The 21071-nt window shown below is 47.7% G+C and overlaps 2 protein-coding genes across 8 annotated transcripts in view; both read left to right on the plus strand.

Annotated features, from left to right (window-relative positions):
* TANGO6 (transport and golgi organization 6 homolog) overlaps positions 1-14761 on the plus strand; it is a 257551-nt gene extending 242790 nt beyond the window's left edge. For 4 of the 6 annotated variants that reach the window (XR_010583644.2, XR_012429092.1, XM_065536620.2 and 1 more), the window contains one exon: positions 12743-14761. Coding sequence is in view for 2 of the 6 variants with exons in the window: in XM_065536620.2 (XP_065392692.1) it covers positions 12743-12919 (177 nt within the window). In the remaining 4 variants the exon portion in view is untranslated. The remainder of the gene's footprint in view (positions 1-12742) is intronic. The other 2 variants (XR_010583643.2, XR_012429091.1) reach the window with 2 other exon arrangements.
* The window catches only part of HAS3 (hyaluronan synthase 3), a 32054-nt gene continuing 25302 nt past the window's right edge, over positions 14320-21071 (plus strand). Inside the window, exon 1 of one of the 2 annotated variants that reach the window (XM_065536623.1) lies at positions 14320-15122. The gene's annotated coding sequence lies outside the window, so the exon portion shown is untranslated. The remainder of the gene's footprint in view (positions 15123-21071) is intronic. The other variant, XM_065536625.2, reaches the window with a different exon arrangement.

Below are 21071 nucleotides of genomic sequence, written 5' to 3' on the forward strand. Positions count from 1 at the left end.
TCACTGCAACCTCCGCCTCCTGGGTTCAAGCAATTCTGTGGCCTCAGCCTCCCAAGTAGCTGGGATTACAGGCACATGCCACAATGCCCAGCTAATTTTTTTATATTTTTAGTAGAGACAGGGTTTCACCATGTTGGCCAGGCTGGTCTTGAACTCCTGACCTCAAGTGATCTGCCCACCTCAGCCTCCCAAAGTGCTGGGATTACAGGCATGAGCCACCACACCTGGTGTTCCCCTCCTATTCTTATTCCTTGGTGGTAAACCAAATTTTCTTAATGTAGTGGTAATAATAGCAATAATTTGAATTATTTATCACTTTGCTGATGATAGTGAAATACTCTCACATACATTATCTTTTTTGACCCCCCACAATATACTTGTAAGGTAGATGGTTATATGTACCTCATGCCTCCCACTCCATAGTAGTGAAAATAATAACCACTTTGAAAGGCTGAGGCGGGGAGATTGCTTGAGGCCAGGAGTTTAAGACCAGCCTCGGCAAAATACCAAGACCTCGTCCCTACGAAAAATTTGTTTTTGTTTTTGAGCTAGGGTCTTTCTTGCTTTGCCACCCTGACTGGAATGCAGTGGCACAATCACGGCTCACTATAGCTTCAACCACCCAGGCTCAACTGATCTTCCCTCTTCAGCTTCCCAAGTAGCTGGGTCCACAAATGCATGACACCATGCCTGACTAATTCTATTATTTCTTATAGACAAGAGGGTCTTGTTATGTTGCTCAGGCTGGCCTCAAACTCCTGGGTTCAAGCAATCCTCCCACCTTTACCTCCCAAACTGCCGGGATTATAGGTATGAGCCACTGTGCCTGGCCTGCAAAAAATTTTTTTTTTAATTTAGCTGAGGCCAGGGACGGTGGCTCATGCCTGTAATCCCAGCACTTTGGGAGGAAAGACGGGTGGATCACCTGAGGTCAGGCCAACACGGTAAAACCCCATCTCTACTAAAAATACAAAAAATTAGCCAGCCGTGTTGGCAGGCGCCTGTAATCCCAACTACTCAGGAGACTGAGGCAGGAAAATCACTTGAACCCGGAGACCTGGGAGGTGAAGGTTGCAGTGAGCCGAGATTGCGCCACTGAACTCCAGCCTGGGCAACAAGAGCGAAACTCCATCTCAAAAAAAAAAAAAAATGCTGGGCGCTGTGGCTTGCGCCTGTAATCCCAGCACTTTGGGAGGCCAAGGTGGGTGGATCACGAGGTCAGGAGTTGGAGACCAGCCTGGGCAACATGGTGAAACCCTATCTCTACTGGCCGGGCACGGTGGCTCATGCCTGTAATCCCAGCACTTTGGGAGGCCGAGGCGGGCAGATCACCTGAAGTCGGGAGTTCGAGACCAGCCTGACCAACATGGAGAAACCCCGTCTCTGCTAAAAATACGAAATTAACTGGGTGTGGTGGTGCATGACTGTAATCCCAGCTACCCGGGAGGCTGAGGCAGGAGAATCGCTTGAACCCAGGAGGCAGAGGTTGTGGTGAGCCAAGATTGTGCCATTGAACTCCAGCCTGGGCAACAAGAACGAAACTCTGTCTCAAAAAAAAAAAAAGAAACCCTGTCTCTACTAAAAATACAAAAATTAGCCAGGCTTGGTGGCACATGCCTGTAGTTCCAGCTACTCGGGAGGTTGAGGCAGGAGAATTGCTTGAACCTGGGAGGCAGAGGTTGCAGTGAGCCGAGATCACATCACTGCACTGCAGCCTGGGCAACAGAGTGAGACTCTGTCTTAAAAAAAAAAAAAAAATTAGCTGAGCATGGTGATGCACACCTGTAGTTGCAACTGCCTGGGAGGCTGAGGCAGAGGATCACCTGAGCTTCAAAGCTGCATGCAGTGAGCTATGATTGTGCCACTGTAACCCAGCCTGGGTACAGAGAGAGACTCTGTCTCAATAATAACAATAGCCATAATAACAACTGCTTTGAGAGATGGTACAGTATAGTGATTAATAAAGAACACTACTCTGGAGTCAGGCTACAGGGGTTTGAATCCTGGATCTACCCATTACTAGCTGTGTGAACCTGGGCAAATTGGAAATGATAATTGTGTTGTGGGGATTGAGTTAATGTAGACAAAATGCCTAGAATCAAACCTGGCATATACTAAGTACTATGTAAGGATTAGCTACCATTGCCATTCATTCATTCTTCAAAGATTTACTACATGTTAGGCTCTCTTCCAGGCCTCAGTGATGTAAGAGTTACAGGATGGACATGGTCCTAACCCTCACAGAGGTCACAGTCTTCATTGACAAACCATCACTTCTTTAGCACCCACCATTTGCAAGTCCTTGTGCTTGGATCTTTGTTTTTTGTTGTTGTTATTTTGAGACAGAGTCTCGCTCTTGTCACCCAGGCTGGAGTGTAGTGACGCCATCTTGGCTCACTGCAACCTCTGCCTCCCAGATTCAAGCAATTATCCTGCCTCAGCCTCCCATGTAGCTGGGATTACAGGTGCCCGCCACCATGCCCAGGTAATTTTTTTCCTATTTTTAGTAGAGACGGGGTTGTGCCATGTTGGCCAGGCTGGTCTCGAACTCCTGACCTCAGGTGAACCACCCGCCTCAGCCTCCCACAGTGCTGGGATTTCAGGCATGAGCCTCCACACCCGGCCATGTGCTTGGATCTTTAGATACATTAATTCTTACTGCAACCTTCAGGAGGCAGACTTATTCCCATTTTACGGATGAGATCACTGGGGTTCCTAGAAGTGGTTTGTTCAAAATTTCCTAGCTAGTAATTGGAGCTCTAGGGTCCACTTCACCCGGTTTGCCTGCCTCCTGACCATTAGGTTTAATTCTGTGTGTCTGCTTCCCCAACAGCGTGTGAGCTCCTGGGTGTGGGAGCCATTCAGCAGAATACTTAGCCTAGTCTCCTGCACACAATTTGGGAAATTTTGCTGAGTTGTTCTCTACTGACGATTCTTGCCTCTCTGCCCCATAATAGTCTCATCTGTTCCCTCTCACATCTCTCAGCCACAAAATCACATCTTGGGCAAGATGAAGGTGCTTAGAAGATGGACTGTTGCTTTCTGACAGATTCATACCACACCTAATGCTTATTCCAACATGTTTTTAAACAGAACTAGTCGGATTCTGGAGTCTTCTCATGGGCCTCAATCTAGAGAAACTTTTTTTCTTCCAGGACAATCTCCAGCCAACAACTGCAGTTCACCTCTTTCCCCTGTCTTCACCTGTCTTTTATTTTGGTGTATAACTTCCCTGTTACTCCTCTGTTTTTGTGTTTGTGCCTCTTATTTATTACTCAGCCACAAAGGGAGTCACAATTGGTGGTTGATAGGATTGTGTGGAATGTAGCCTTCTTTCTTTTTTATCTTTATTTGCTTCATCTCTTGGTTCTATAGAAGATGGAATTTCTAAATACAATTGTTACAGGAAAGGGGTCTCTATCCAGACCCCAAGAGAGGGCTCTTGGATCTCGCGCAAGTAAGAATTCAGGGCGAATCCACGTTGCAAAGTAAAAGCAAGTTTATTAAGAAAATAAAGTAGTGGGCCGGGCGCAGTGGCTCATGCCTGTAATCCCAGCACTTTGGGAGGCCCAGGCGGGCTGATCACGTGAGGTCAGGAGTTCAAGACCAGCCTGGCCACCATGGCAAAACCCCGTCTCTACTTTAAAAAAAAAAAAATCCAGGTGTGGCACGCGCCTGTAGTCCCAGCTACTCAGGAGACTGAGGCAGGAGAATCGCTTGAACCCAGGAAGCGGAGGTTGCAGTGAGCCAATATCGTGCCACTGCACTCCAGCCTCGGCGATAGAACGAGACTCCTTCTCAAAAAAAAAAAAAAGAAAAGAAAAGAAAGTAGTGAAAGAATAGCTACTCCATAGACAGAGTAGGGCATTCCTGAAAGTAAGAGGAGGAACACTTCCACCCTAGGTATAATGCTTATTATATATGATAGAAAAAGATCTTGGGGCTGGGCGCAGTGGCTCACACCTGTAATCCAAGCACTTTGGGAGGCTAAAGCGGGTAGATCACCTGAGGTCAGGAGTTCAAGACCAGCCTGACCAACATGGTGAAACCCCATCCCTACTAAAAATACAAAAATTAGCCAGGCATGGAAGCATTTGTTTGTAATCCCAGCTACTTGGGAGGCTGAGGCAGGAGAATCACTTGAACCTGGGAGGCAGAGGTTTCAGTGAGCCAAGATCACACCACTACACTCCAGCTTGGGTGACAGAGGGAGACTCCATCTCAAAAAAAAACAGAAAACAAAAAAAGATCTTGGGGAGATGTGCTCCACTACAAGGGTTTGTGATAAAGGATTAATTTTCTTAATTGCTGTAGTTTGCAAGAATCAATATTATTATTATTATTATTATTTTCTGAGATGGAATCCCAAGTAACTGGGATTACAGGCACCCACCACCATGCCCAGCTAATTTTTGTACTCTTAGTAGAGACGGAGTTTCACCATGTTGGCCAGACTGGCCTCGAACTCCTGACCTCAGGTGATCCACCCACCTCCACCTCCCAAAGTGTTGTGATTACAGGTATGAGCCACTATAATATTAGGGATGCCTTAGTTAAAGCAAAATTAGAAATGCCTTTGTTCCCAGATACTGGGATATCTGGACACTCCAAGTCTGGGTCTGTTTGGTAAACATTATCAATCTGTTCCCCTAACCATAAACATGTAGAGGTTAGGAATGCCTAACTTTCTGGGAATGCAGCCCAGCAAGTCTCAGCCTCATTTTCCCAGCCCTCACTCAAAATGGGGTCGCTCTGGTTCGGACACCTCTGACACAATGAGTGTATGCGAGCATTTAATGTTTTTGTCCTTTTCTATTTAGCAACACATTTTCCTATTAAGAAGTTACAGATGGAAAAGCCTCTGCTAGATCACCGTTTCCAGAGTCCTTATTTCTGTAAATGTCTTATTTTTGACCATTCGTGTTGTGTCTTGTTGATCTCACACAATAAGAACAGAATAGCCATTTCATTCACTAAGTTCCAGTAGTAAAAAACACCTTGAAATGTAAATAACCCTTAAAATATTAAAATAATTTTAAGTATAAATGAATCTACTCATTACTGTCTTTACTCATGGAGCTCGTGTTAGAGAGGTAGTCTAACTAGAGCCTTTTTTCTTTCTTCCTCTATTTTTATATATTCTGGATTGTGGTAATGTGGCTTTTATAATCAAACAAATAAATTTAGGAAGTAAAGAGAAGAAAGATATTTGCCATTTATTTCTTCTTTTGATCTTAAAGATACAACCAGTCCGCAGATGTTCCAGGTCAAGCTCATTGAAAGAGTCAAACACTGTCTTCCTGCTTTTCCATTGAAAGTGCACCTGTGTGCCCAAGGCAGTCTTTTACTCACACCGTTCCCTTTTCAGTTTGCCAAGCCTCTTCTGGTCCTTTCTGAGCCGCGTCTAACCCTAAAGACTGCCCTTGTCCCTGAAGCTTCAGCTTTGTGTGTTTCAGGCCAACTGGCGCCTGGAGAGAGGGAGGGTGGAGAAGAGAGGAGACCGTGTGTGTGTGTGTGTGTGTGTGTGTGTGTGTGTGTGTGTGACATGCGCTCTCTAAATTCTTTTGATAAAGAATCTGAATACCACCCCCTTCCAAAGAGTTTTCAGACCAGGAGGTACTTCTTTAAGATATCCTTGGCCTAAGCTTCTCAGATGGCGAAAAGTGTTTGTTTCAGCCACTGACTGCAAGCAGCTAAACTAGCTTTCCTCTGGATGAGACGCACCCAGCCTACTCACAGCCATACCCGCTCCACCTTGCCCTGGAGTCCTTGGGCCTGATACAGTCGGGGGATGAACAGCAGGTGTGCTGAACTCATAATGAGAGGTTTCCGCTGTGGGATTGCCTATATCCTGCCCCCCACAGAGGCTCCTGTCACTTTACCTTTGAACTCTCCTTGTATTCAGCCCCTGATCCATGGGATTTGGTGACAATCCCTGGCTGGCAGGAAGCTTTGATCCTTGGGGAGTCCAGAGGAAGTCCTGTGATGTGTGGGATCCCTAGAGTCACAGGGATTGGGAAGAAGCTCTATACCAGTGTGGGTTGCTAAGATAGACCCATTAATTAAGCAGGAGCCTTTGCTTAACACTCAGTTACTAAAAAAAGAGATCCGGTAACTGATAACAGGGAGCTCAGCACCCCTCAAGTGCGGAGTGGGTTTTGCACAGGCAGTATTGTTATTTTAAGGACACAGCAGTGCCCAGGGGGGAACTCCTACCCACACGGAGAAAGAACAGAATACCTGTGAGTATCCCTTTTTAACAAGTAAAAGCTGACTTTACTTTGAATGTTAGGAGGCTCTAGCAAAAAAATCTCAAAGATATTTCTAAGTGAAAGATTCCTCTAGAAGGAGAAAAAAAAATGACCTTGTAACAAACACTGGAGGATGGGGCATGGGAAGCCAGGAGACCAGCCTGGGTGACAGAGTGAGACCCTCTTTTAAAAAAAAAAAAGTGAAAGCTCTAGAATTTCTATATATAGAGACGCTATAATCCATTGGAGAGGGTGTTGGGCGATTGTCTTTAGGCTGTACCTGCATAGCAAGCATGCTGGTTTTGCTTAGAAACTGCCTTTTTTGGTGTGGTGGCTTGGGAGCTAGAAGACTTACTAAAGTTCCCCCAAGCCATTTCCTTGGTGCCACCCATTGGCTAGGAATAAATGTCAGAGTGAAGGCACTTTCACATAGTAGGCGCAGGTTCCTCTGCCTCCACCCACCTCCAAAGGTAGAAATGACTTCCTTTACTCGTACAGAATTGCCTGCGTTTCTCTCTTAGAACGGAGATCACTCCATGTGGGGTGTGTGTACTGCCTCCCCACAGGGCTGTAGCTGCCACCTGGGAGGGTTCGTGCCTTATTCATCTTTTCTATTACCAGCACACTGCCTGGGCATGACAGAGGCCCATAGTACTGATTATTGAATGAGTGAGTAATCATGAGGCAATAGCGGTAAAGAGTCATCCTCTGCTGGGAATTAGCTCATTTTCATGCTGCCAGCCTCAGGAAAGATAAGACTTCCTCGCCCAAAGACAGGTTAGAAAGGGCACTCGAAGCCGGGCACAGTGGCTCACGCCTGTAATCCCAGCACCTTGGGAGGCCGAGGCTGGCAGACCACAAGGTCAGGTGTTTGAGACCAGCCTGGCCAACATGGTGAAACCCCGTCTCTACTAAAAATACTAAAATTAGCTAGGCGTGGTGGTGGGTGCCTGTCATCCCAGCAACATGGGAGGCTGAGGCAGGAGAATCGCTTGAACCCAGGAGGCAGAGGTTGCAGTGAGCCGAGATCGCGCCATTGCACTTCAGCCTGGGCACAGAGCAAAACTCCATCTAAAAAAAAAAAGGTGCTCGGGCGAGGCCACAGAGTCAGGCCCCTGACCTAGGAGACCTGACTGTGGCTCAGAAGCTCCCTGAGAAAGCCCAGGAGGTAACTGCCCAGCAGGGACCAGGCAGCATCTTGCTGAGGTTTGCTCACAGGACTCAGACGCTTCACGTGGTGACACTGGGCAAGGAGCAGTGAGGGTTGTTTGCAGGCTGACCGTATCATAAGTGGGTCCCAGTGCAGATTAAAATGCAGGGCTGCTTGCTGGGGAAAACAAATAACAAAACAAGAAGAAGAAAGTACCATTAGTGGTGTGTATGTGTATAAATATGTATATGTGTATGTATATTACAGAAAACGGGTCCCGATCCAGACCCCAAAAGAGGCTTCTTGGACCTCATGCAAGAAGGAATTCAGGGCAAGTCCGCTGTGCAAAGTAAAGCAAATTTATTAAGAGAGCAAAGTAGTGAAAGAACAGCTACTCCATAGACAGAGTAGGACATTCCCGAAACTAAGAGGAGGAACGCGTCCGCCCTAGATACAATACTCGTATATATGGGGAGAGGTACTCCGCTTCAAGGGCTTGTGATAAAGGATTAATTTTCTTTTTTTTTTTTTTTTTTTTTGAGACGGAGTCTCGCTCTGCCGCCCAGGCTGGAGTGCAATGGCTGGATCTCAGCTCACTGCAAGCTCCGCCTCCCGGGTTCACGCCATTCTCCTGCCTCAGCCTCCCGAGTAGTTGGGACTACAGGCGCCCGCCACCTCGCCCGGCTAATTTTTTGTATTTTTAGTAGAGACGGGGTTTCACCATGTTAGCCAGGATGGTCTCGATCTCCTGACCTCGTGATCCGCCCGTCTCGGCCTCCCAAAGTGCTGGGATTACAGGCTTGAGCCACCGCGCCCAGCCTAAATTTCTTAATTACTGTATTTTGCAAGAATCAATATTATTATCTTTAAAGCAAAATTAAAAATGTCTTTGTTCTCCAGGTATCGGGATATCTGGACACTCCTAAGTCTGAGTCTGTTTAGTAAACATTATTAATTTATTCCCTTAACCATAAACATCTAGAGGTTAGGAATACCTAACTTTCTGGGAATGCAGCCCAGCAAGTCTCAGCCTCATTTTCCCAGCCCTCACTCAAAATGGAGTTGCTCTGGTTCAAATGCGACCACCAGAATCCTGTGCTTATGGGGCACAGTGAACTCCAGATGCAAATGCTCTGGCTAAGAGGAGTGGACACAATCTTACCTCCTCCACTGACATTCATGCTCCCTGTCCCATTGGACTTCATTTACAAAACACAAGTTCACAGGAGGCTGAGGCAGGAGAATCGCTTGAACACAGGAGGCAGAGGTTTCAGTAAGCCAAGATCGCGCCATTGCACTCCAGCCTGGGCGACAGAGCAAGACTGTCTCAAAAAAAAAAAAAAGTTCAAAAATAAGATTATTATGATTTTTTTTTTTTGAGACGGGGGTCTCACTCTGTCTCCCAGGCTAGAGTGCAGTGGCACGATCATAGTTCACTGCGGTCACAAACTCCTGAGCTCTAGGGATCCTCCAGGCCTAGCCTCCACGCCCTAGACTGCAGGCGTGTGCCACCATGCCTGGCTGACTTTTTTTTTTTTAGTAGAGATGAGGTCTTGCTATGTTACCCAGGCTGGAAGAATTTTAGGATGGCAACAGCAGATCATTAGACCAAGCAAACCTGGCTGTCTTGAGCATGGGACCTTGTGTGACTGCAGTTCGCATACCCATGAAGCCGGCCTTGGTTGTCTGGCAGTGTTTCAGTTGACATTCTTAGGAGTTTCTGCTTTTACCAAGTGAGAGACTAGCCAGAAGTAGCACGCATGAATGTCTTTATTCATTCATATTTTTTTTTAGGTATGAGCAATGTACCAGTCACTTTCTGAGGCATTGGGGTTATACCAGAGTGAAAAAGGCAAGGCCGCCAGGCATGGTGGCTCACGCCTGTAATCCCAGCACTTTGGGAGGCCAAGGTGGGTGCATCACTTCAGGTCAGGAGCTTGAGACCATCCTGGCCAACACAGTGAAACCCTGTCTTTACTAAAAATACAAAAATTAGCCAGGCGTGGTGGCACGTGCCTGTGATCCCAGCTACTCGGGAGGCTGAGGCAAGAGAATCGCTTGAACCCAGGAGGCGGAGGTTTGCAGTGAGCTGAGATAGAGCCACCGCACTCAAGCCTGGGCAATGAAGCAACACTCTTTCTCAAAAAAGAAAAAAGAAAAAAAGGCAAAACATGGCCTCAGTGTCAATAGTACTTACCATCTAGAGAGGAAAACGTTTTTTAAAGTACACAATCAGTATTTATTTTATGTTTTATTATTATTTTTTTTACACCACCTGCCCACCCCTCAATGTTTCCATGATAGGGGCTACGGACAGAACTTCAGGAAGGGCAGGAAGACTGACCTGGGGCGGGGGTGAGGGGAAGAATCCCGGAGGCCAAGAATATAGGAGTCCTAGCAAGAGGAAGCAAAATATTAATAGCCTCCCAGGCTGAGGGACTAGCATATGCAAAGGCCTTGAGAGGAGCTTTGTTCAGGCAAGAAAAGAAAAAAGGCCAGCACAGCTGGAGCACAGGCAGCCAGGGGCAGGTCGGCTGTGGGGAAGAGTCAGCCTGGGGAGCTTGTTCTATGTAGCCCTTTCCCCTGACTTCCTGCCTCCACTCCCCAGTGCCCATGCTGATCAGGAATCTCAAAAGATGGAAAGGCTCTTGCTCTCTTCTTACAGCAAGTCCAAGACGCGTGGTGCTCGACACAGTCTACTTGGTGGAATGTTCAGGGGATCCTGGGCCCAGACCATGTGCTTGTTACCCGCTGGATTAACTGTTTCCCATCATTTCCCTTCACCATCTCCAGTGTCCTGTTCCTAAAATGTGGCCTCTCTTTTCTCTGATGTCTCATCACCCTCTCTCTGCTCCCTGTGACCCTTACCATGTTCTATCCTGTATTGTCTGTCTTTACGTGAATATCTTCTTATTCATCCCCACTAGACCATAAGCCTTTTAAAGGCAAGATCTAGATGTTTCCCTTGTTAAATGGCCTTACAGACTCTTTGCTTAGAGTTTATTAAGTTAAATATGTTTCTATATTTTATTTATTTTTATTTTTATTTTTATTTTTATTTTTTGAGATGGAGTCTTGCTGTGTAACCCATGCTGGAGTGCAGTGGCGCAATCTTGGCTCACTGCAACCTCCGCCTCCTTGGTTCCAGTGATTCTCCTATCAGCCTGGCATTATAGGCATCCACCACCACGCCCGGCTAATTTGTATATTTTTAGTAGAGACAGGGTTTTGCCATGTTGGCCAGGCTGGTCTCGAACTCCTGAGCTCAGGTGATCCGCCTGTCTTGGCTACTGCACTCCAGCCTGGGAGACTTGGTCTCAAAAATAAAAAATAGGCCGGGCTCAGTGGCTCATGCCTGTAATCCCAGCACTTTGGGAGGCCAAGGTGGGCGGATCACCTGAGGTCAGGAGCTCAAGACCAGCCTGACCAACATGGCGAAACCCTGTCTCTATTAAAAAAAAAAAAAAAATACAAAATTAGCCGAGCGTGGTGGTGCATGCCTGTAATCCCAGCTACTCCCAAGGCTGAGGCAGAAGAATTGCTTGAACCGGGGAGGTGGAGGTTCCAGCGAGCCAAGATCACGCATTGCACTCCAGCCTAGGCAACAAGAGCGAAACTATCTCAAAAATAAATAAATAAATAAAAATAAAATAAAATAAAATAAAGAAACATTGCATAGTATAATGGCTAAGATTGTAGGCCCTATTTCTTTTAAGCAAAATACAAAATCCAGAAACCACAAAGGAAAACATTTGATAAATTTAACTACATCAAAAATGGAAATTTCTTCACTAGAATAAAAAATTTCACAAAGAAAAAATGCCGACTGGGAGAAAAATATTTGCAACTCATATGACAGATAATGGACTTAAAAAAAAAAAGAGTTTTTACAAATCATTAAGGAGAAGCTGAATTATACATACCAGAAAAAAATACAAATTTATGTTTATATATTTGTTAGAAGTATGAAAATTCATAACAGCAAAATGCTATTTTTTTCTACTGGATTAGCAAAAATAAGGAGTTTACAGTACGTGGCACTGATAAGAATATGGTGAAACAGGAATTTTCATAGTGTTTGAGAAAAATGTAAATTATTGGAAACTCTCTGCCCATATCTATCAAAATTGTAATGCGCATTACCTTTTGAGCCAGAAATTCCATTTCTAGATATTTGTCCTACAGATATACTTATACATGTCTGTAATGACTTAAGTATCAGAATGCGTATTGCACTGGGCACAGTGGCTTATGCCTCTAATCTTGACTACTCAGGAGGCTGAGGTGGGAGAATCACTTGAGGCCAGGAGTTCAAGATCAGCCTACGCAATATAGCAGGACCCCATCTTCAAAAAACTGTTTATGGCCGGGCGCGGTGGCTCAAGCCTGTAATCCCAGCACTTTGGGAAGCCGAGACGGGTGGATCACGAGGTCAGGAGATCGAGACCAGCCTGGCTAACATGGTGAAACCCCGCCTCTACTAAAAAATACAAAAAACTAGCCGGGCGAGGTGGCGGGCGCCTGTAGTCCCAGCTACTCGGGAGGCTGAGGCAGGAGAATGGCGTAAACCCAGGAGGCAGAGCTTGCAGTGAGCTGAGATCGTGCCACTGCACTCCAGCCTGGGCGACAGAGCCAGACTCCGTCTCAGGAAAAAAAAAAAAAAAAAAAACTGTTTATTGCAGCAATATTTGCAATAGCAAAAGATAAAAAAGAATTTAAATTACTTTCATTGGAAAGATGAGTAAATAAATTGCATTACATTCATCCTCTGCAACTATAAAAAATAAGTTATTTCCATATGTGCCAATTATACAAATTTTTTTTTTTTTTGAGATGAAGTCATGCCCTGTTGCCCACATTGAAGTGCAATGGCACGATCTTGCTCACTGCAACCTCCGCCTCCCGGGTTCAAGCAATTCTTTTTTTTCATTATCTTCTTTTTTTTTTTTTCTTTTTTCCCGCCCAGGCTGGAGTGTAGTGGCACAATCGTGGCTCATTACAGCCTTGACCTCCCAGGCTCAGATGATCCTCCCAACCCCAGCCTCCTGAATAGCTGGGACTACAGGCATACCAAACCTGGCTAATTTTTGTATATTTTGTAGAGATGGGGTTTTGCCACATTGCCCAGGCTGGTTTCAAACTCCTGGACTCAAGTGATCCGCCTACCTTGGCCTCCCAAAGTGCGGATTACAGGCATGAGCCACTGCACCCAGCCACATTATCTTCAGGAAGTCTGTGGATGTCCTCACAGATCTCCTCAGGCAGGAGGAGAGGGCAGTTCAGTCGTACTGAGAAATGCTGGCACAGTAGACAGGTGGTCATGGCTCTCTCTCTCGTGCAGGTGCTGAGCGCCGTCCTCAAGGATCTCTACCACCTGCTGAAGCACGTGGTGCATCTGGAGCCCGATGACGTGGCCAAGCTCCATGCCCAGTTGGCCCTAGAAGAGCTGGATGACATCATGAAAAACTTCCTGTTCCCTGCACAGAAGCTGGAGAAGAAGATTGTGGTCCTGCCATAGACCTGGCTCCAAGGACATGGAGGAGGCAGGCAGGGCCAGGCACCCAGAGCCACGCCCAGGTCTTCTGGCAGGTGTCCCTGCTGCCTCTTGAGTGCTGGCAGCATGGCTGACCCTGGGGGTGGCTTTATGGTGCTGGTCACTTGGGTCTTCAGGGTCCCTTCCTAAGGCATCTGTTTAGCACTCCCGCATTCAGCCTGAAGGGTGTGCAGTTAAGAGAAAACAATTAGCCGGGCGCGGTGGCTCACGCCTGTAATCCCAGCACTTTGGGAGGCTGAGGCAGGCGGATCATGATGTCAGGAGATCAAGACCATCCTGGCTAACACAATGAAACCCCGTCTCTACTAAAAATACAAAAAAGTTAGCCGGGCGTGGTGGTGGACGCCTGTAGTCCCAGCTACTCGGGAGGCTGAGGCAGGAGAATGGTGTGAACCCGGGAGGCGGAGGTTGCAGTGAGCTGAGATTGCGCCACTGCACTCCAGCCTGGGTGACAGAGCGAGACTCCGTCTTGGGAAAAAAAAAAAAAAAAAAGGAAAACAATTACAAATCTCATTAATCTGCACATTTTTCACTGTCCTCTAGCTTTGAGAGAAGGATGTCTAGCTGGTGGAAGTATATTTTAACATGACTGATGGCATTTGACTAATTGTCCACTCTCTTGGAACTTGGGGAGAAGAGACTGGCCACCCATATGTCACCTAGCTCTATATTCTTCCACGCTGAGATTCTTCTTCCTCAGGAAAATGAGGAGCAGAGCTGGCCACCCTTGGCAGCTCAAGAAGCATTTCAGAGTAGGAGATGCAGTTGGACGTGGGGAGGGGAAGGGAATAGTTATCAAATAATGCAAAAGGAAATAAAACGATCTTGGATGGAAAGAACAACAGGGCTAAATATGGTCCTCTGGTGTTGAGATGGAAAACTATGGAGTTGAAGAGGCTCTGATGCCCGGAAAGGACAATCAAGCTGGTTGACTTTTCCAGAGAAAAAGGGTGAGCCCTGTGTTTGTCCTCCCAGGCCATTTTTCTTCACTCCCTCTGCTGCTGTTTGCAGAGTTGCCCTTATTATCAGGAGAAAAGAACCACAAGCATCCAGAGAGTTTACATCCTGCCTTCTGTCCTCTGCTCCTTCAGAAAGATGAATGCCTAGACAATGGGTTCACACTGAATGCAGGCTGGAAAGAATGCATGCTGGTGGCCTGATGCCAGGGCTGTTGAAACAATTTCAGATATAGCACTGTGGTCTCCGCTTTATTTCTTTATGTATTTTGGCCACTGCATTTTGATGGCAGCTAAAAGAGATAACAGAAAGGAGATACTGGCTGGCTGCTTCAGATTATACCTCCCCGTTGTCAACACCTTGATGAGGCGAACCCAGAGCTGCTTGATCAGTCCTCGGCTTTGCGGGGCTAGGTACAGAATTTTATCACAGGATTTTATCCCGCTCTCTGGGGTGACCAGACCCAAAGGAACCAAAATGCCGTTTCCAAAAGCTCGAGTGACTGAAGGATCTGTACACAAACATGGCCATTTGCTAGTTAACAACAGGATATTTCTCTCTGGCCAGATCACAGACACGGTTCTGAGTTCAGAACTTCCTTGATGGCGTCCCTTTAAAGAGGCCATCTTATGAACAGAATCACAAGTGAGCTTAGTGAGCAGAGAATTAGAACAAACCTAGCTAGGCGTGTTTAAGGAATATTTCCATTCAGCTATTGTAGCTGGATTAATTTCTATTCTCCAAATCGAGGATGTCTAGAAAATGGGCACTGTGGCTTTCAAATATAAGAAGAATCTCCTTTGGGCCAGCTGGATATACAATAAAAATGCTTGTTTCTTGGCCTTCCTTTAACTGGACTCCACAACCCACTTCACATCAGCAGATCGAATGTGTTACACAATCCATTTCACTTACAACTTCGTTTGCATTAACTGCATTCCAGTTCTGAGGACAGAGCCTGATTGACCACCTTGATTAGTCTAAGACACTATCTAGTCCAAAACCCTCGAGTGTCTCATGAAGCATCCTAGTACCTTTATCTCTAGTTATAGATCACCTCTTAATTTGAACTATTTGTCAGGTACTAAAAACATCTGTTCTTTATTGATTTTTTTTTGAGGTGGGGTCTCACTGTATTGCCCAGGCTATTCTCAACTTCAGAACTCAAGCAGTCTTCCCCACTCAGCCTCCTGAGTACCTGGGATTACAGGTATGTGCCACCATTATGCCTAACTTTATTGATTTATTTTTTCTTTTTATTTTTCTTTTCTTTTCTTTTCTTTTCTTTTTTTTTTTTTTTTTTTTTTTTTGAGACGGAGTCTTGCTCTGTCACCCAGGCTGGAGTGCAGTGGCCGGATCTCAGCTCACTGCAAGCTCCGCCTCCCGGGTTTACGCCATTCTCCTGCCTCAGCCTCCCGAGTAGCTGGGACTACAGGCGCCCGCCACCTCGCCCGGCTAGTTTTTTTGTATTTTTTAGTAGAGACGGGGTTTCACCGTGTTAGCCGGGATCGTCTCTCGATCTCCTGGCCTCGTGATCCGCCCGTCTCGGCCTCCCAAAGTGCTGGGATTACAGGCTTGAGCCACCGCGCCCGGCCTTCTTTTCTTTTCTTTTTTTTTTTTTTTGAGACAGTGTCACCCAGGCTGGGAGTGCAGTGGCACAATCTCGGCTCACTGCAACCTCCAACTCCTGGGCTCAAGCGTCAGCCTCCCAAGTAGCTGGAAGCACAGGTGCACACCACCATGCCCAGCTAATGTTTGTATTTTTAGTAGAGACAGGGTTTCTCCATGTTGACCAGGCTGATCTCGAACTCCTGGCCTCAGGTGATCTGCCCACCTTGGCCTCCCAAAGTGCTGGGATTACAGGCATGAGCCACCGTGCCTGGCCTTTATTTTATTTTATTTTTTTTGAGATGGAGTCTCGCTCTGTCGCCCAGGCTGGAGTGCAGTGGCACGATCTCAGCTCACTGCAAGCTCTGCCTCCCGGGTTTTTACGCCATTCTCCTGCCTCAACCTCCCGAGTAGCTGGGACTACAGGCGCCCGCCACCTCGCCCGGCTAGTTTTTTCTATCTTTTAGTAGAGACGGGGTTTCACCGTGTTAGCCAGGATGGTCTCGATCTCCTGACCTCGTGATCCACCCATCTCGGCCTCCCAAAGTGCTGGGATTACAGGCTTGAGCCACCGTGCCCGGCCAACTGGCCTTTATTTTAAGACAGAGTTTTGCTCTGTTGCCCAAGCTGGTATAGAGTAGCGCAGTCATGGCTCACTGCAGCCTTGACCTCCTGGGTTCAAGGAATCCTTCCACCTCAGCCCCCAGAGTAGCTGGGATCACAGGTGTGCACCACCACTCCTGGCTACTTTTTAAAATTTTAGCAGAGATGAGGTCTTGCTATGTTGCCCAGATTTGTCTCAAACTCCTAGACTCAAGCAGTCCTCCTGACTCAGTTTCCTAAAGTGTTGGGGTTATAGGCATGAGCTACCACGCCTGGCCTATTTCTTTTTCTTTTTAACAGGGTCTCACTTTGTCACCCAGGCTGGAGTGAAGTGGCATGATCATAGCTCACTGCAGCCTCAACCTCCTGGGCTTAAGCAGTCCACCCACCTTAGCATCTCAAGTAGCTGAGGCCACAGGTGTGCACTATTGCACCTGGCTAATTTTTTTTTGTAGAGACAGGGTCTTGATATGTTGCCCAGGCTGGTATTGAACTGCTGGCCTCAAGCAATCCTCCCCCATTAGCCTTCCAAAGCACTGGGTTTATGGGTGTGAGCCACCACACTGGGCCCTAATGTAATCCTCTTAAACATGACCAAATTATTAAAATTTTCCAGATTTTCTATATTATATATATGTGTGTGTGTGTATGTATATATGAATGACAGTCCTTGGGAAAGAATGTGAAAACTTTAGGATAATAAAAGCACAAAAACGGCCGGGTGCAGTGTCTCACGCCTGTAATCCCAACACTTTGGAAGGCCGAGGTGGGCAGATCACCTGAGGTCGGGAGTTCAAGACCAGCCTGACCAACATGGAGAAACCCTGTCTCTACTAAAAATACAAAATTAGCCGGGCATGGTGGCGCATGCCTGTAATCCCAGCTACTCGGGAGGCTGAGGCAGGAGAATCGCTTGAACCCGGGAGGCGGAGATTACGGTGAGCCGAGATTGTGCCACTGCACTCCGGTCTGGGCAACAAGGGAAACTCTGTCCCCCCCGAAAAATAAAAGCACAAAAACTTAAACGAAATACATGGGAACAAAAGTGACACTTTCCTGCATGGACCCTGTGAGGTGTGTCTTGCCTCCCACCCCCACCCTGCTCTTCTCCCTCAGAGACCACCTTCCCACCTCCCACCGCCCCTTCTGCTGCCGCCTCCACCTGGCCCGCTGAGGCTCTGCTGACCCCTCACCTACAGCGTCCTCCACCACCCAGTGGCCCCTTTCCTAGACTGCTCTGTGGCACTCACTCAGCGTTCTGCTTGGCTCCGTGCCTCCTCCTCTCCTTTTTCCCCTCCTAGGCTCTTCCTCCTGTTCCCAGGCCCACCATCCACCACCCCCTTGCTCTACAGGCGATGGCTCAGCCTCAGGAGACATGCAGAGGCCCCACTTGTGGCTACAGCCAAACCCCAGGCTTCTGCTCAACCTTCAACTGCTTTTTCAGGTTAGACTTCCTGAACTTTCTGGAGAGTTTCCCCTCTCTGCTTTGTTTTTCTTCCTCCTTGGCACAAACTTGCCCTTCTCCAAGTTCAGTGTTATTTAATCAGAAATCTCTTATCTTTTGCTTTGCTCCTTATCATCTCTCCACACTCATAATTTCCCATATTTCCCAACCTCCTCCTCCACGTCCCTTGCTTCGTTGTTGTTTTTTTTTTTCTTTTTGTATTTTTAGTAGAGACAGGGTTTCACCATCTTGGCCAGGCTAGTCTTGAACTCCTGACCTCATGATCCACCCGCCTTGGCCTCCCAGAGTGCTGGGATTACAGGCGTGAACCACCGCACCTGGCTTTTTTTTTTTTTTGAGACGGTTTTGCTCTGTTGCCCCAGCTGGAGTGCAATGGTGCGATCTTGGCTCACTGCAACATCCGCCTCCTGGGTTCAAGCAATTCTCCTGCCTCAGCCCCCCAAGTAGCTGGGATTACAGGTGTCTGCCACCACACCCAGCTATTTTTTTGTAGTTTTAGTAGAGACAGGGTTTCGCCATGTTGGCCAGGCTGGTCTCCAACTCCTGACCTCAGGTGGCCTGCCCACGTCGGCCTCCCAAATTGCTGGGATTACAGGCATGAGCCACCGCACCCAGCCCTTGCTTCGTTTGTTCACCCTCTCCTGCACTTCTTTGCTTTCCTATGGCTCTGCTTGCCCATTCACATGTAAGAGCCAGTATGTCAGGGACTGGGATGTAGGAAAGCAAACTGCAAGCAATGACAAAAATTTATTGAGCACCTATTACATACCAGATGCTGCACTGGGCCCTGAGAACACAACAGTGAACGAAACAGAACTCTTACCCTTGAGGGGAGCTTATGAGGCAGGGGAGGGAGACAGACAACAAATAAGATAAACAATGTCCAGTGGGGCCGGGCGTGGTGGCTCACACCTGTAATCCCAGCATTTTGGGAGGCCGAGATGGGTGGATCACCTGAGGTCAGGAGTTTGAGACCAGCCTGGCCAACATGGTGAAACCCTGTCTACTAAAAATACAAAAATTAGCCAGGCATGGTGGGGTGCACCTGTAATCCCAGCTACTCAGGAGGCTGAGGCAGGAGAATCGCTTGAACCCAGGAGGCAGAGGTTGCAGTGAGCTGAGGTCGTGCCACTGCACTCCAGCTTGGGTGACAGAGCAAGACTCTGTCTCAAAAAAACAGAAGAAAAGAAAAAAAAAAAAATCAAGTGGTGAGAGATGCTATGGAGAAAATAAAGTCAGGAGGGAGGAGGGTGGGAACAGTAAGTTGAGATTTGTTGTTCAGAGGTAGCCTTGCTGAGAAGTTGCTATTTGAATAATGATCAGGAGGTGAATTAGTACTGAAATAATGGGGAAAGATTGTTCCAAGTAATGGGAACAGCAAGTGCGAAGGCCCAGAGGTAAGAGCAGGTCTCAGAAGGGAGGGGTGCTGAAGTAAGAGGATCGCTTGAGTCCAGGAGTTTGAGGCAGCAGTGAGCTATGACTGCACCTCTGCACTCCAGCCTGGGCGACAGAGTGAGGCCCTGCCCCGAAATGGAAAAAATGAAAGAAATACATATAACCATACCCAGTCAGTTTTTCCCCTCCATAAAAAGGAAGCAGTGATCCCCAGCCCTCTTCATGCCACCCCCCAACTTGGCCTCAGGGGCTCTGTTGTTTCAGCTCCTCTTCTCTGGTAGCAGCAGTTTCTCCTCAGTGGCCCAAAAAGAGGAGAGCAAGCGTGTTGATCTACCCTCTGTCCATCCACCTGTTGTGTCCCTTTGTCTGCGAGGGTGACGGAATGAAGCGCTGCCTGCCACTTAATTGTGCCTCTTGCCCAACCGTTTGCCGCATTGGAGGGCTGGTTACAACATGTGAGAGTGGATCAATTGATAAGCCGAGAGATGAGTCATCTGACCTGTGCAAAACCAGATAAGCTTCTGCAGTCTGCACAAAAATCTAAAATCTCGGCCAGAATTTCTGTGGCAAAGAGAGAGTCAGAAAACGGAGCTGTGAGAGGTGCCACATTTCCCTGACCATGAGGGGTCTTCTTCTCCAATACGTCCCTTCCCCCAGCAGCAGCCTTGACCTCAGAGGGCCTGGCTGTGTCCTCAGCAAGCTCTGCAGCCACAGACATGCTGCAGTCACATGCAGCAGCCACACTGCAGTGCGCGGCACCTCTGCCTGCCATGCTCCACTCTGTTGGAACTGAATCACCGCTTGGGGGTTGGGAACCTGTGTTGCTCCTTATAATACCTGCTGCTGCCTCTTTCCTGCAGGCAGAGCTCAGGGCTGTGCTCAGCGCCCTCTGCACAAGCTGGCAAGGTGAGAGGGGAATGCAGACCCCACCTTCGACCCTGGAAGGCTGAAACTTATCATTCGAGGGGTCATCACCTGTTGTCCTCCCCAGTTCTTCATAGGGAGTCAGGAGCCCCACGCTGCCAGGCCTCAGTTTTTGTGCCCCTCCCCCAGAGTGCCCTCTGCGGTTCTTTGTAACACAGTGTTGCAGGATCAGTGTTTGCATTTCCTTTAGTTTGGAAAGTCATTTTCCATCCATAAGCTTGTCTGATTCTCACAACAATCTTGAAGAACAGGGAGGCAGGCTCTTGGCATCCTCCCTTGGTGGAATTTGGCTCCAAGTCTGCTGGGTCGCAGCCAGGAGCCTGTTTACTACATCGGAAGACCCTCCATGAAATGTTTTGAACATCTGTTGAATACAATGGAGCTTCTCCCGCTCAAAGTGAGTACAGAAGTAAAAGCCTTTCTTTTTTTTTTTTTTTTTTTTTGAGACGGAGTCTCGCTGTGTCTCCCAGGCTGGAGTGCAGTGGCGTGATCTCGGCTCACTGCAAGCTCCGCCTCCCGGGTTCACGCCATTCTCCCGCCTCAGCCTCCCAAGTAGCTGAGACTACAGGCGCCCGCCACCACGCCCGGCTAGTTTTTTGTATTTTTAGTAGAGACGGGGTTTCACCATGTTAGCCAGGATAGTCTCGATCTCCTGACCTCGTGATCCACCCGCCTCGGCCTCCCAAAGTGCTGGGATTACAGGCTTGAGCCACCGCGCCCGGCCGTAAAAGCCTTTCAAGCAGAGTAGAGTTTGAGATGCAAACTCAGGTACTCATATATACACATGAACCCCAACACGTGGGTCCCACCAAGAAGGCGTTTGTGCTCCGCTGACACAGGGGCTGCCTACCACCTCCCCCCTGCTGGCCCTTTGCCCTCAAGTCTGAGGGGCAGTACAGCCCACAGGTACAATGCCCGGCTGCTGTGCGTATTTGTGTACATTTTCAGATGATATGTGATGTGAATTAGAACAAGTTTAATGTATATGTAGTTTGGCACTTTTTTTTTTTTTTTTTGGAGACAGTCTCTCTGCCACCCAGGCTGGAGTGCAGTGGCACAATCACAGCTCACTGAACTCTCTACTTCCCAGGCTTAGGTGATCCTCCCACCTCAGCCTCCCGAGTAGCTGGAACTACAGACATGCACCACCACACCCAGCTAATA

This window comes from Macaca fascicularis, chromosome 20 (genome assembly GCF_037993035.2).
Source record: "Macaca fascicularis isolate 582-1 chromosome 20, T2T-MFA8v1.1".
Classification (NCBI taxonomy): domain Eukaryota; kingdom Metazoa; phylum Chordata; class Mammalia; order Primates; family Cercopithecidae; genus Macaca; species Macaca fascicularis.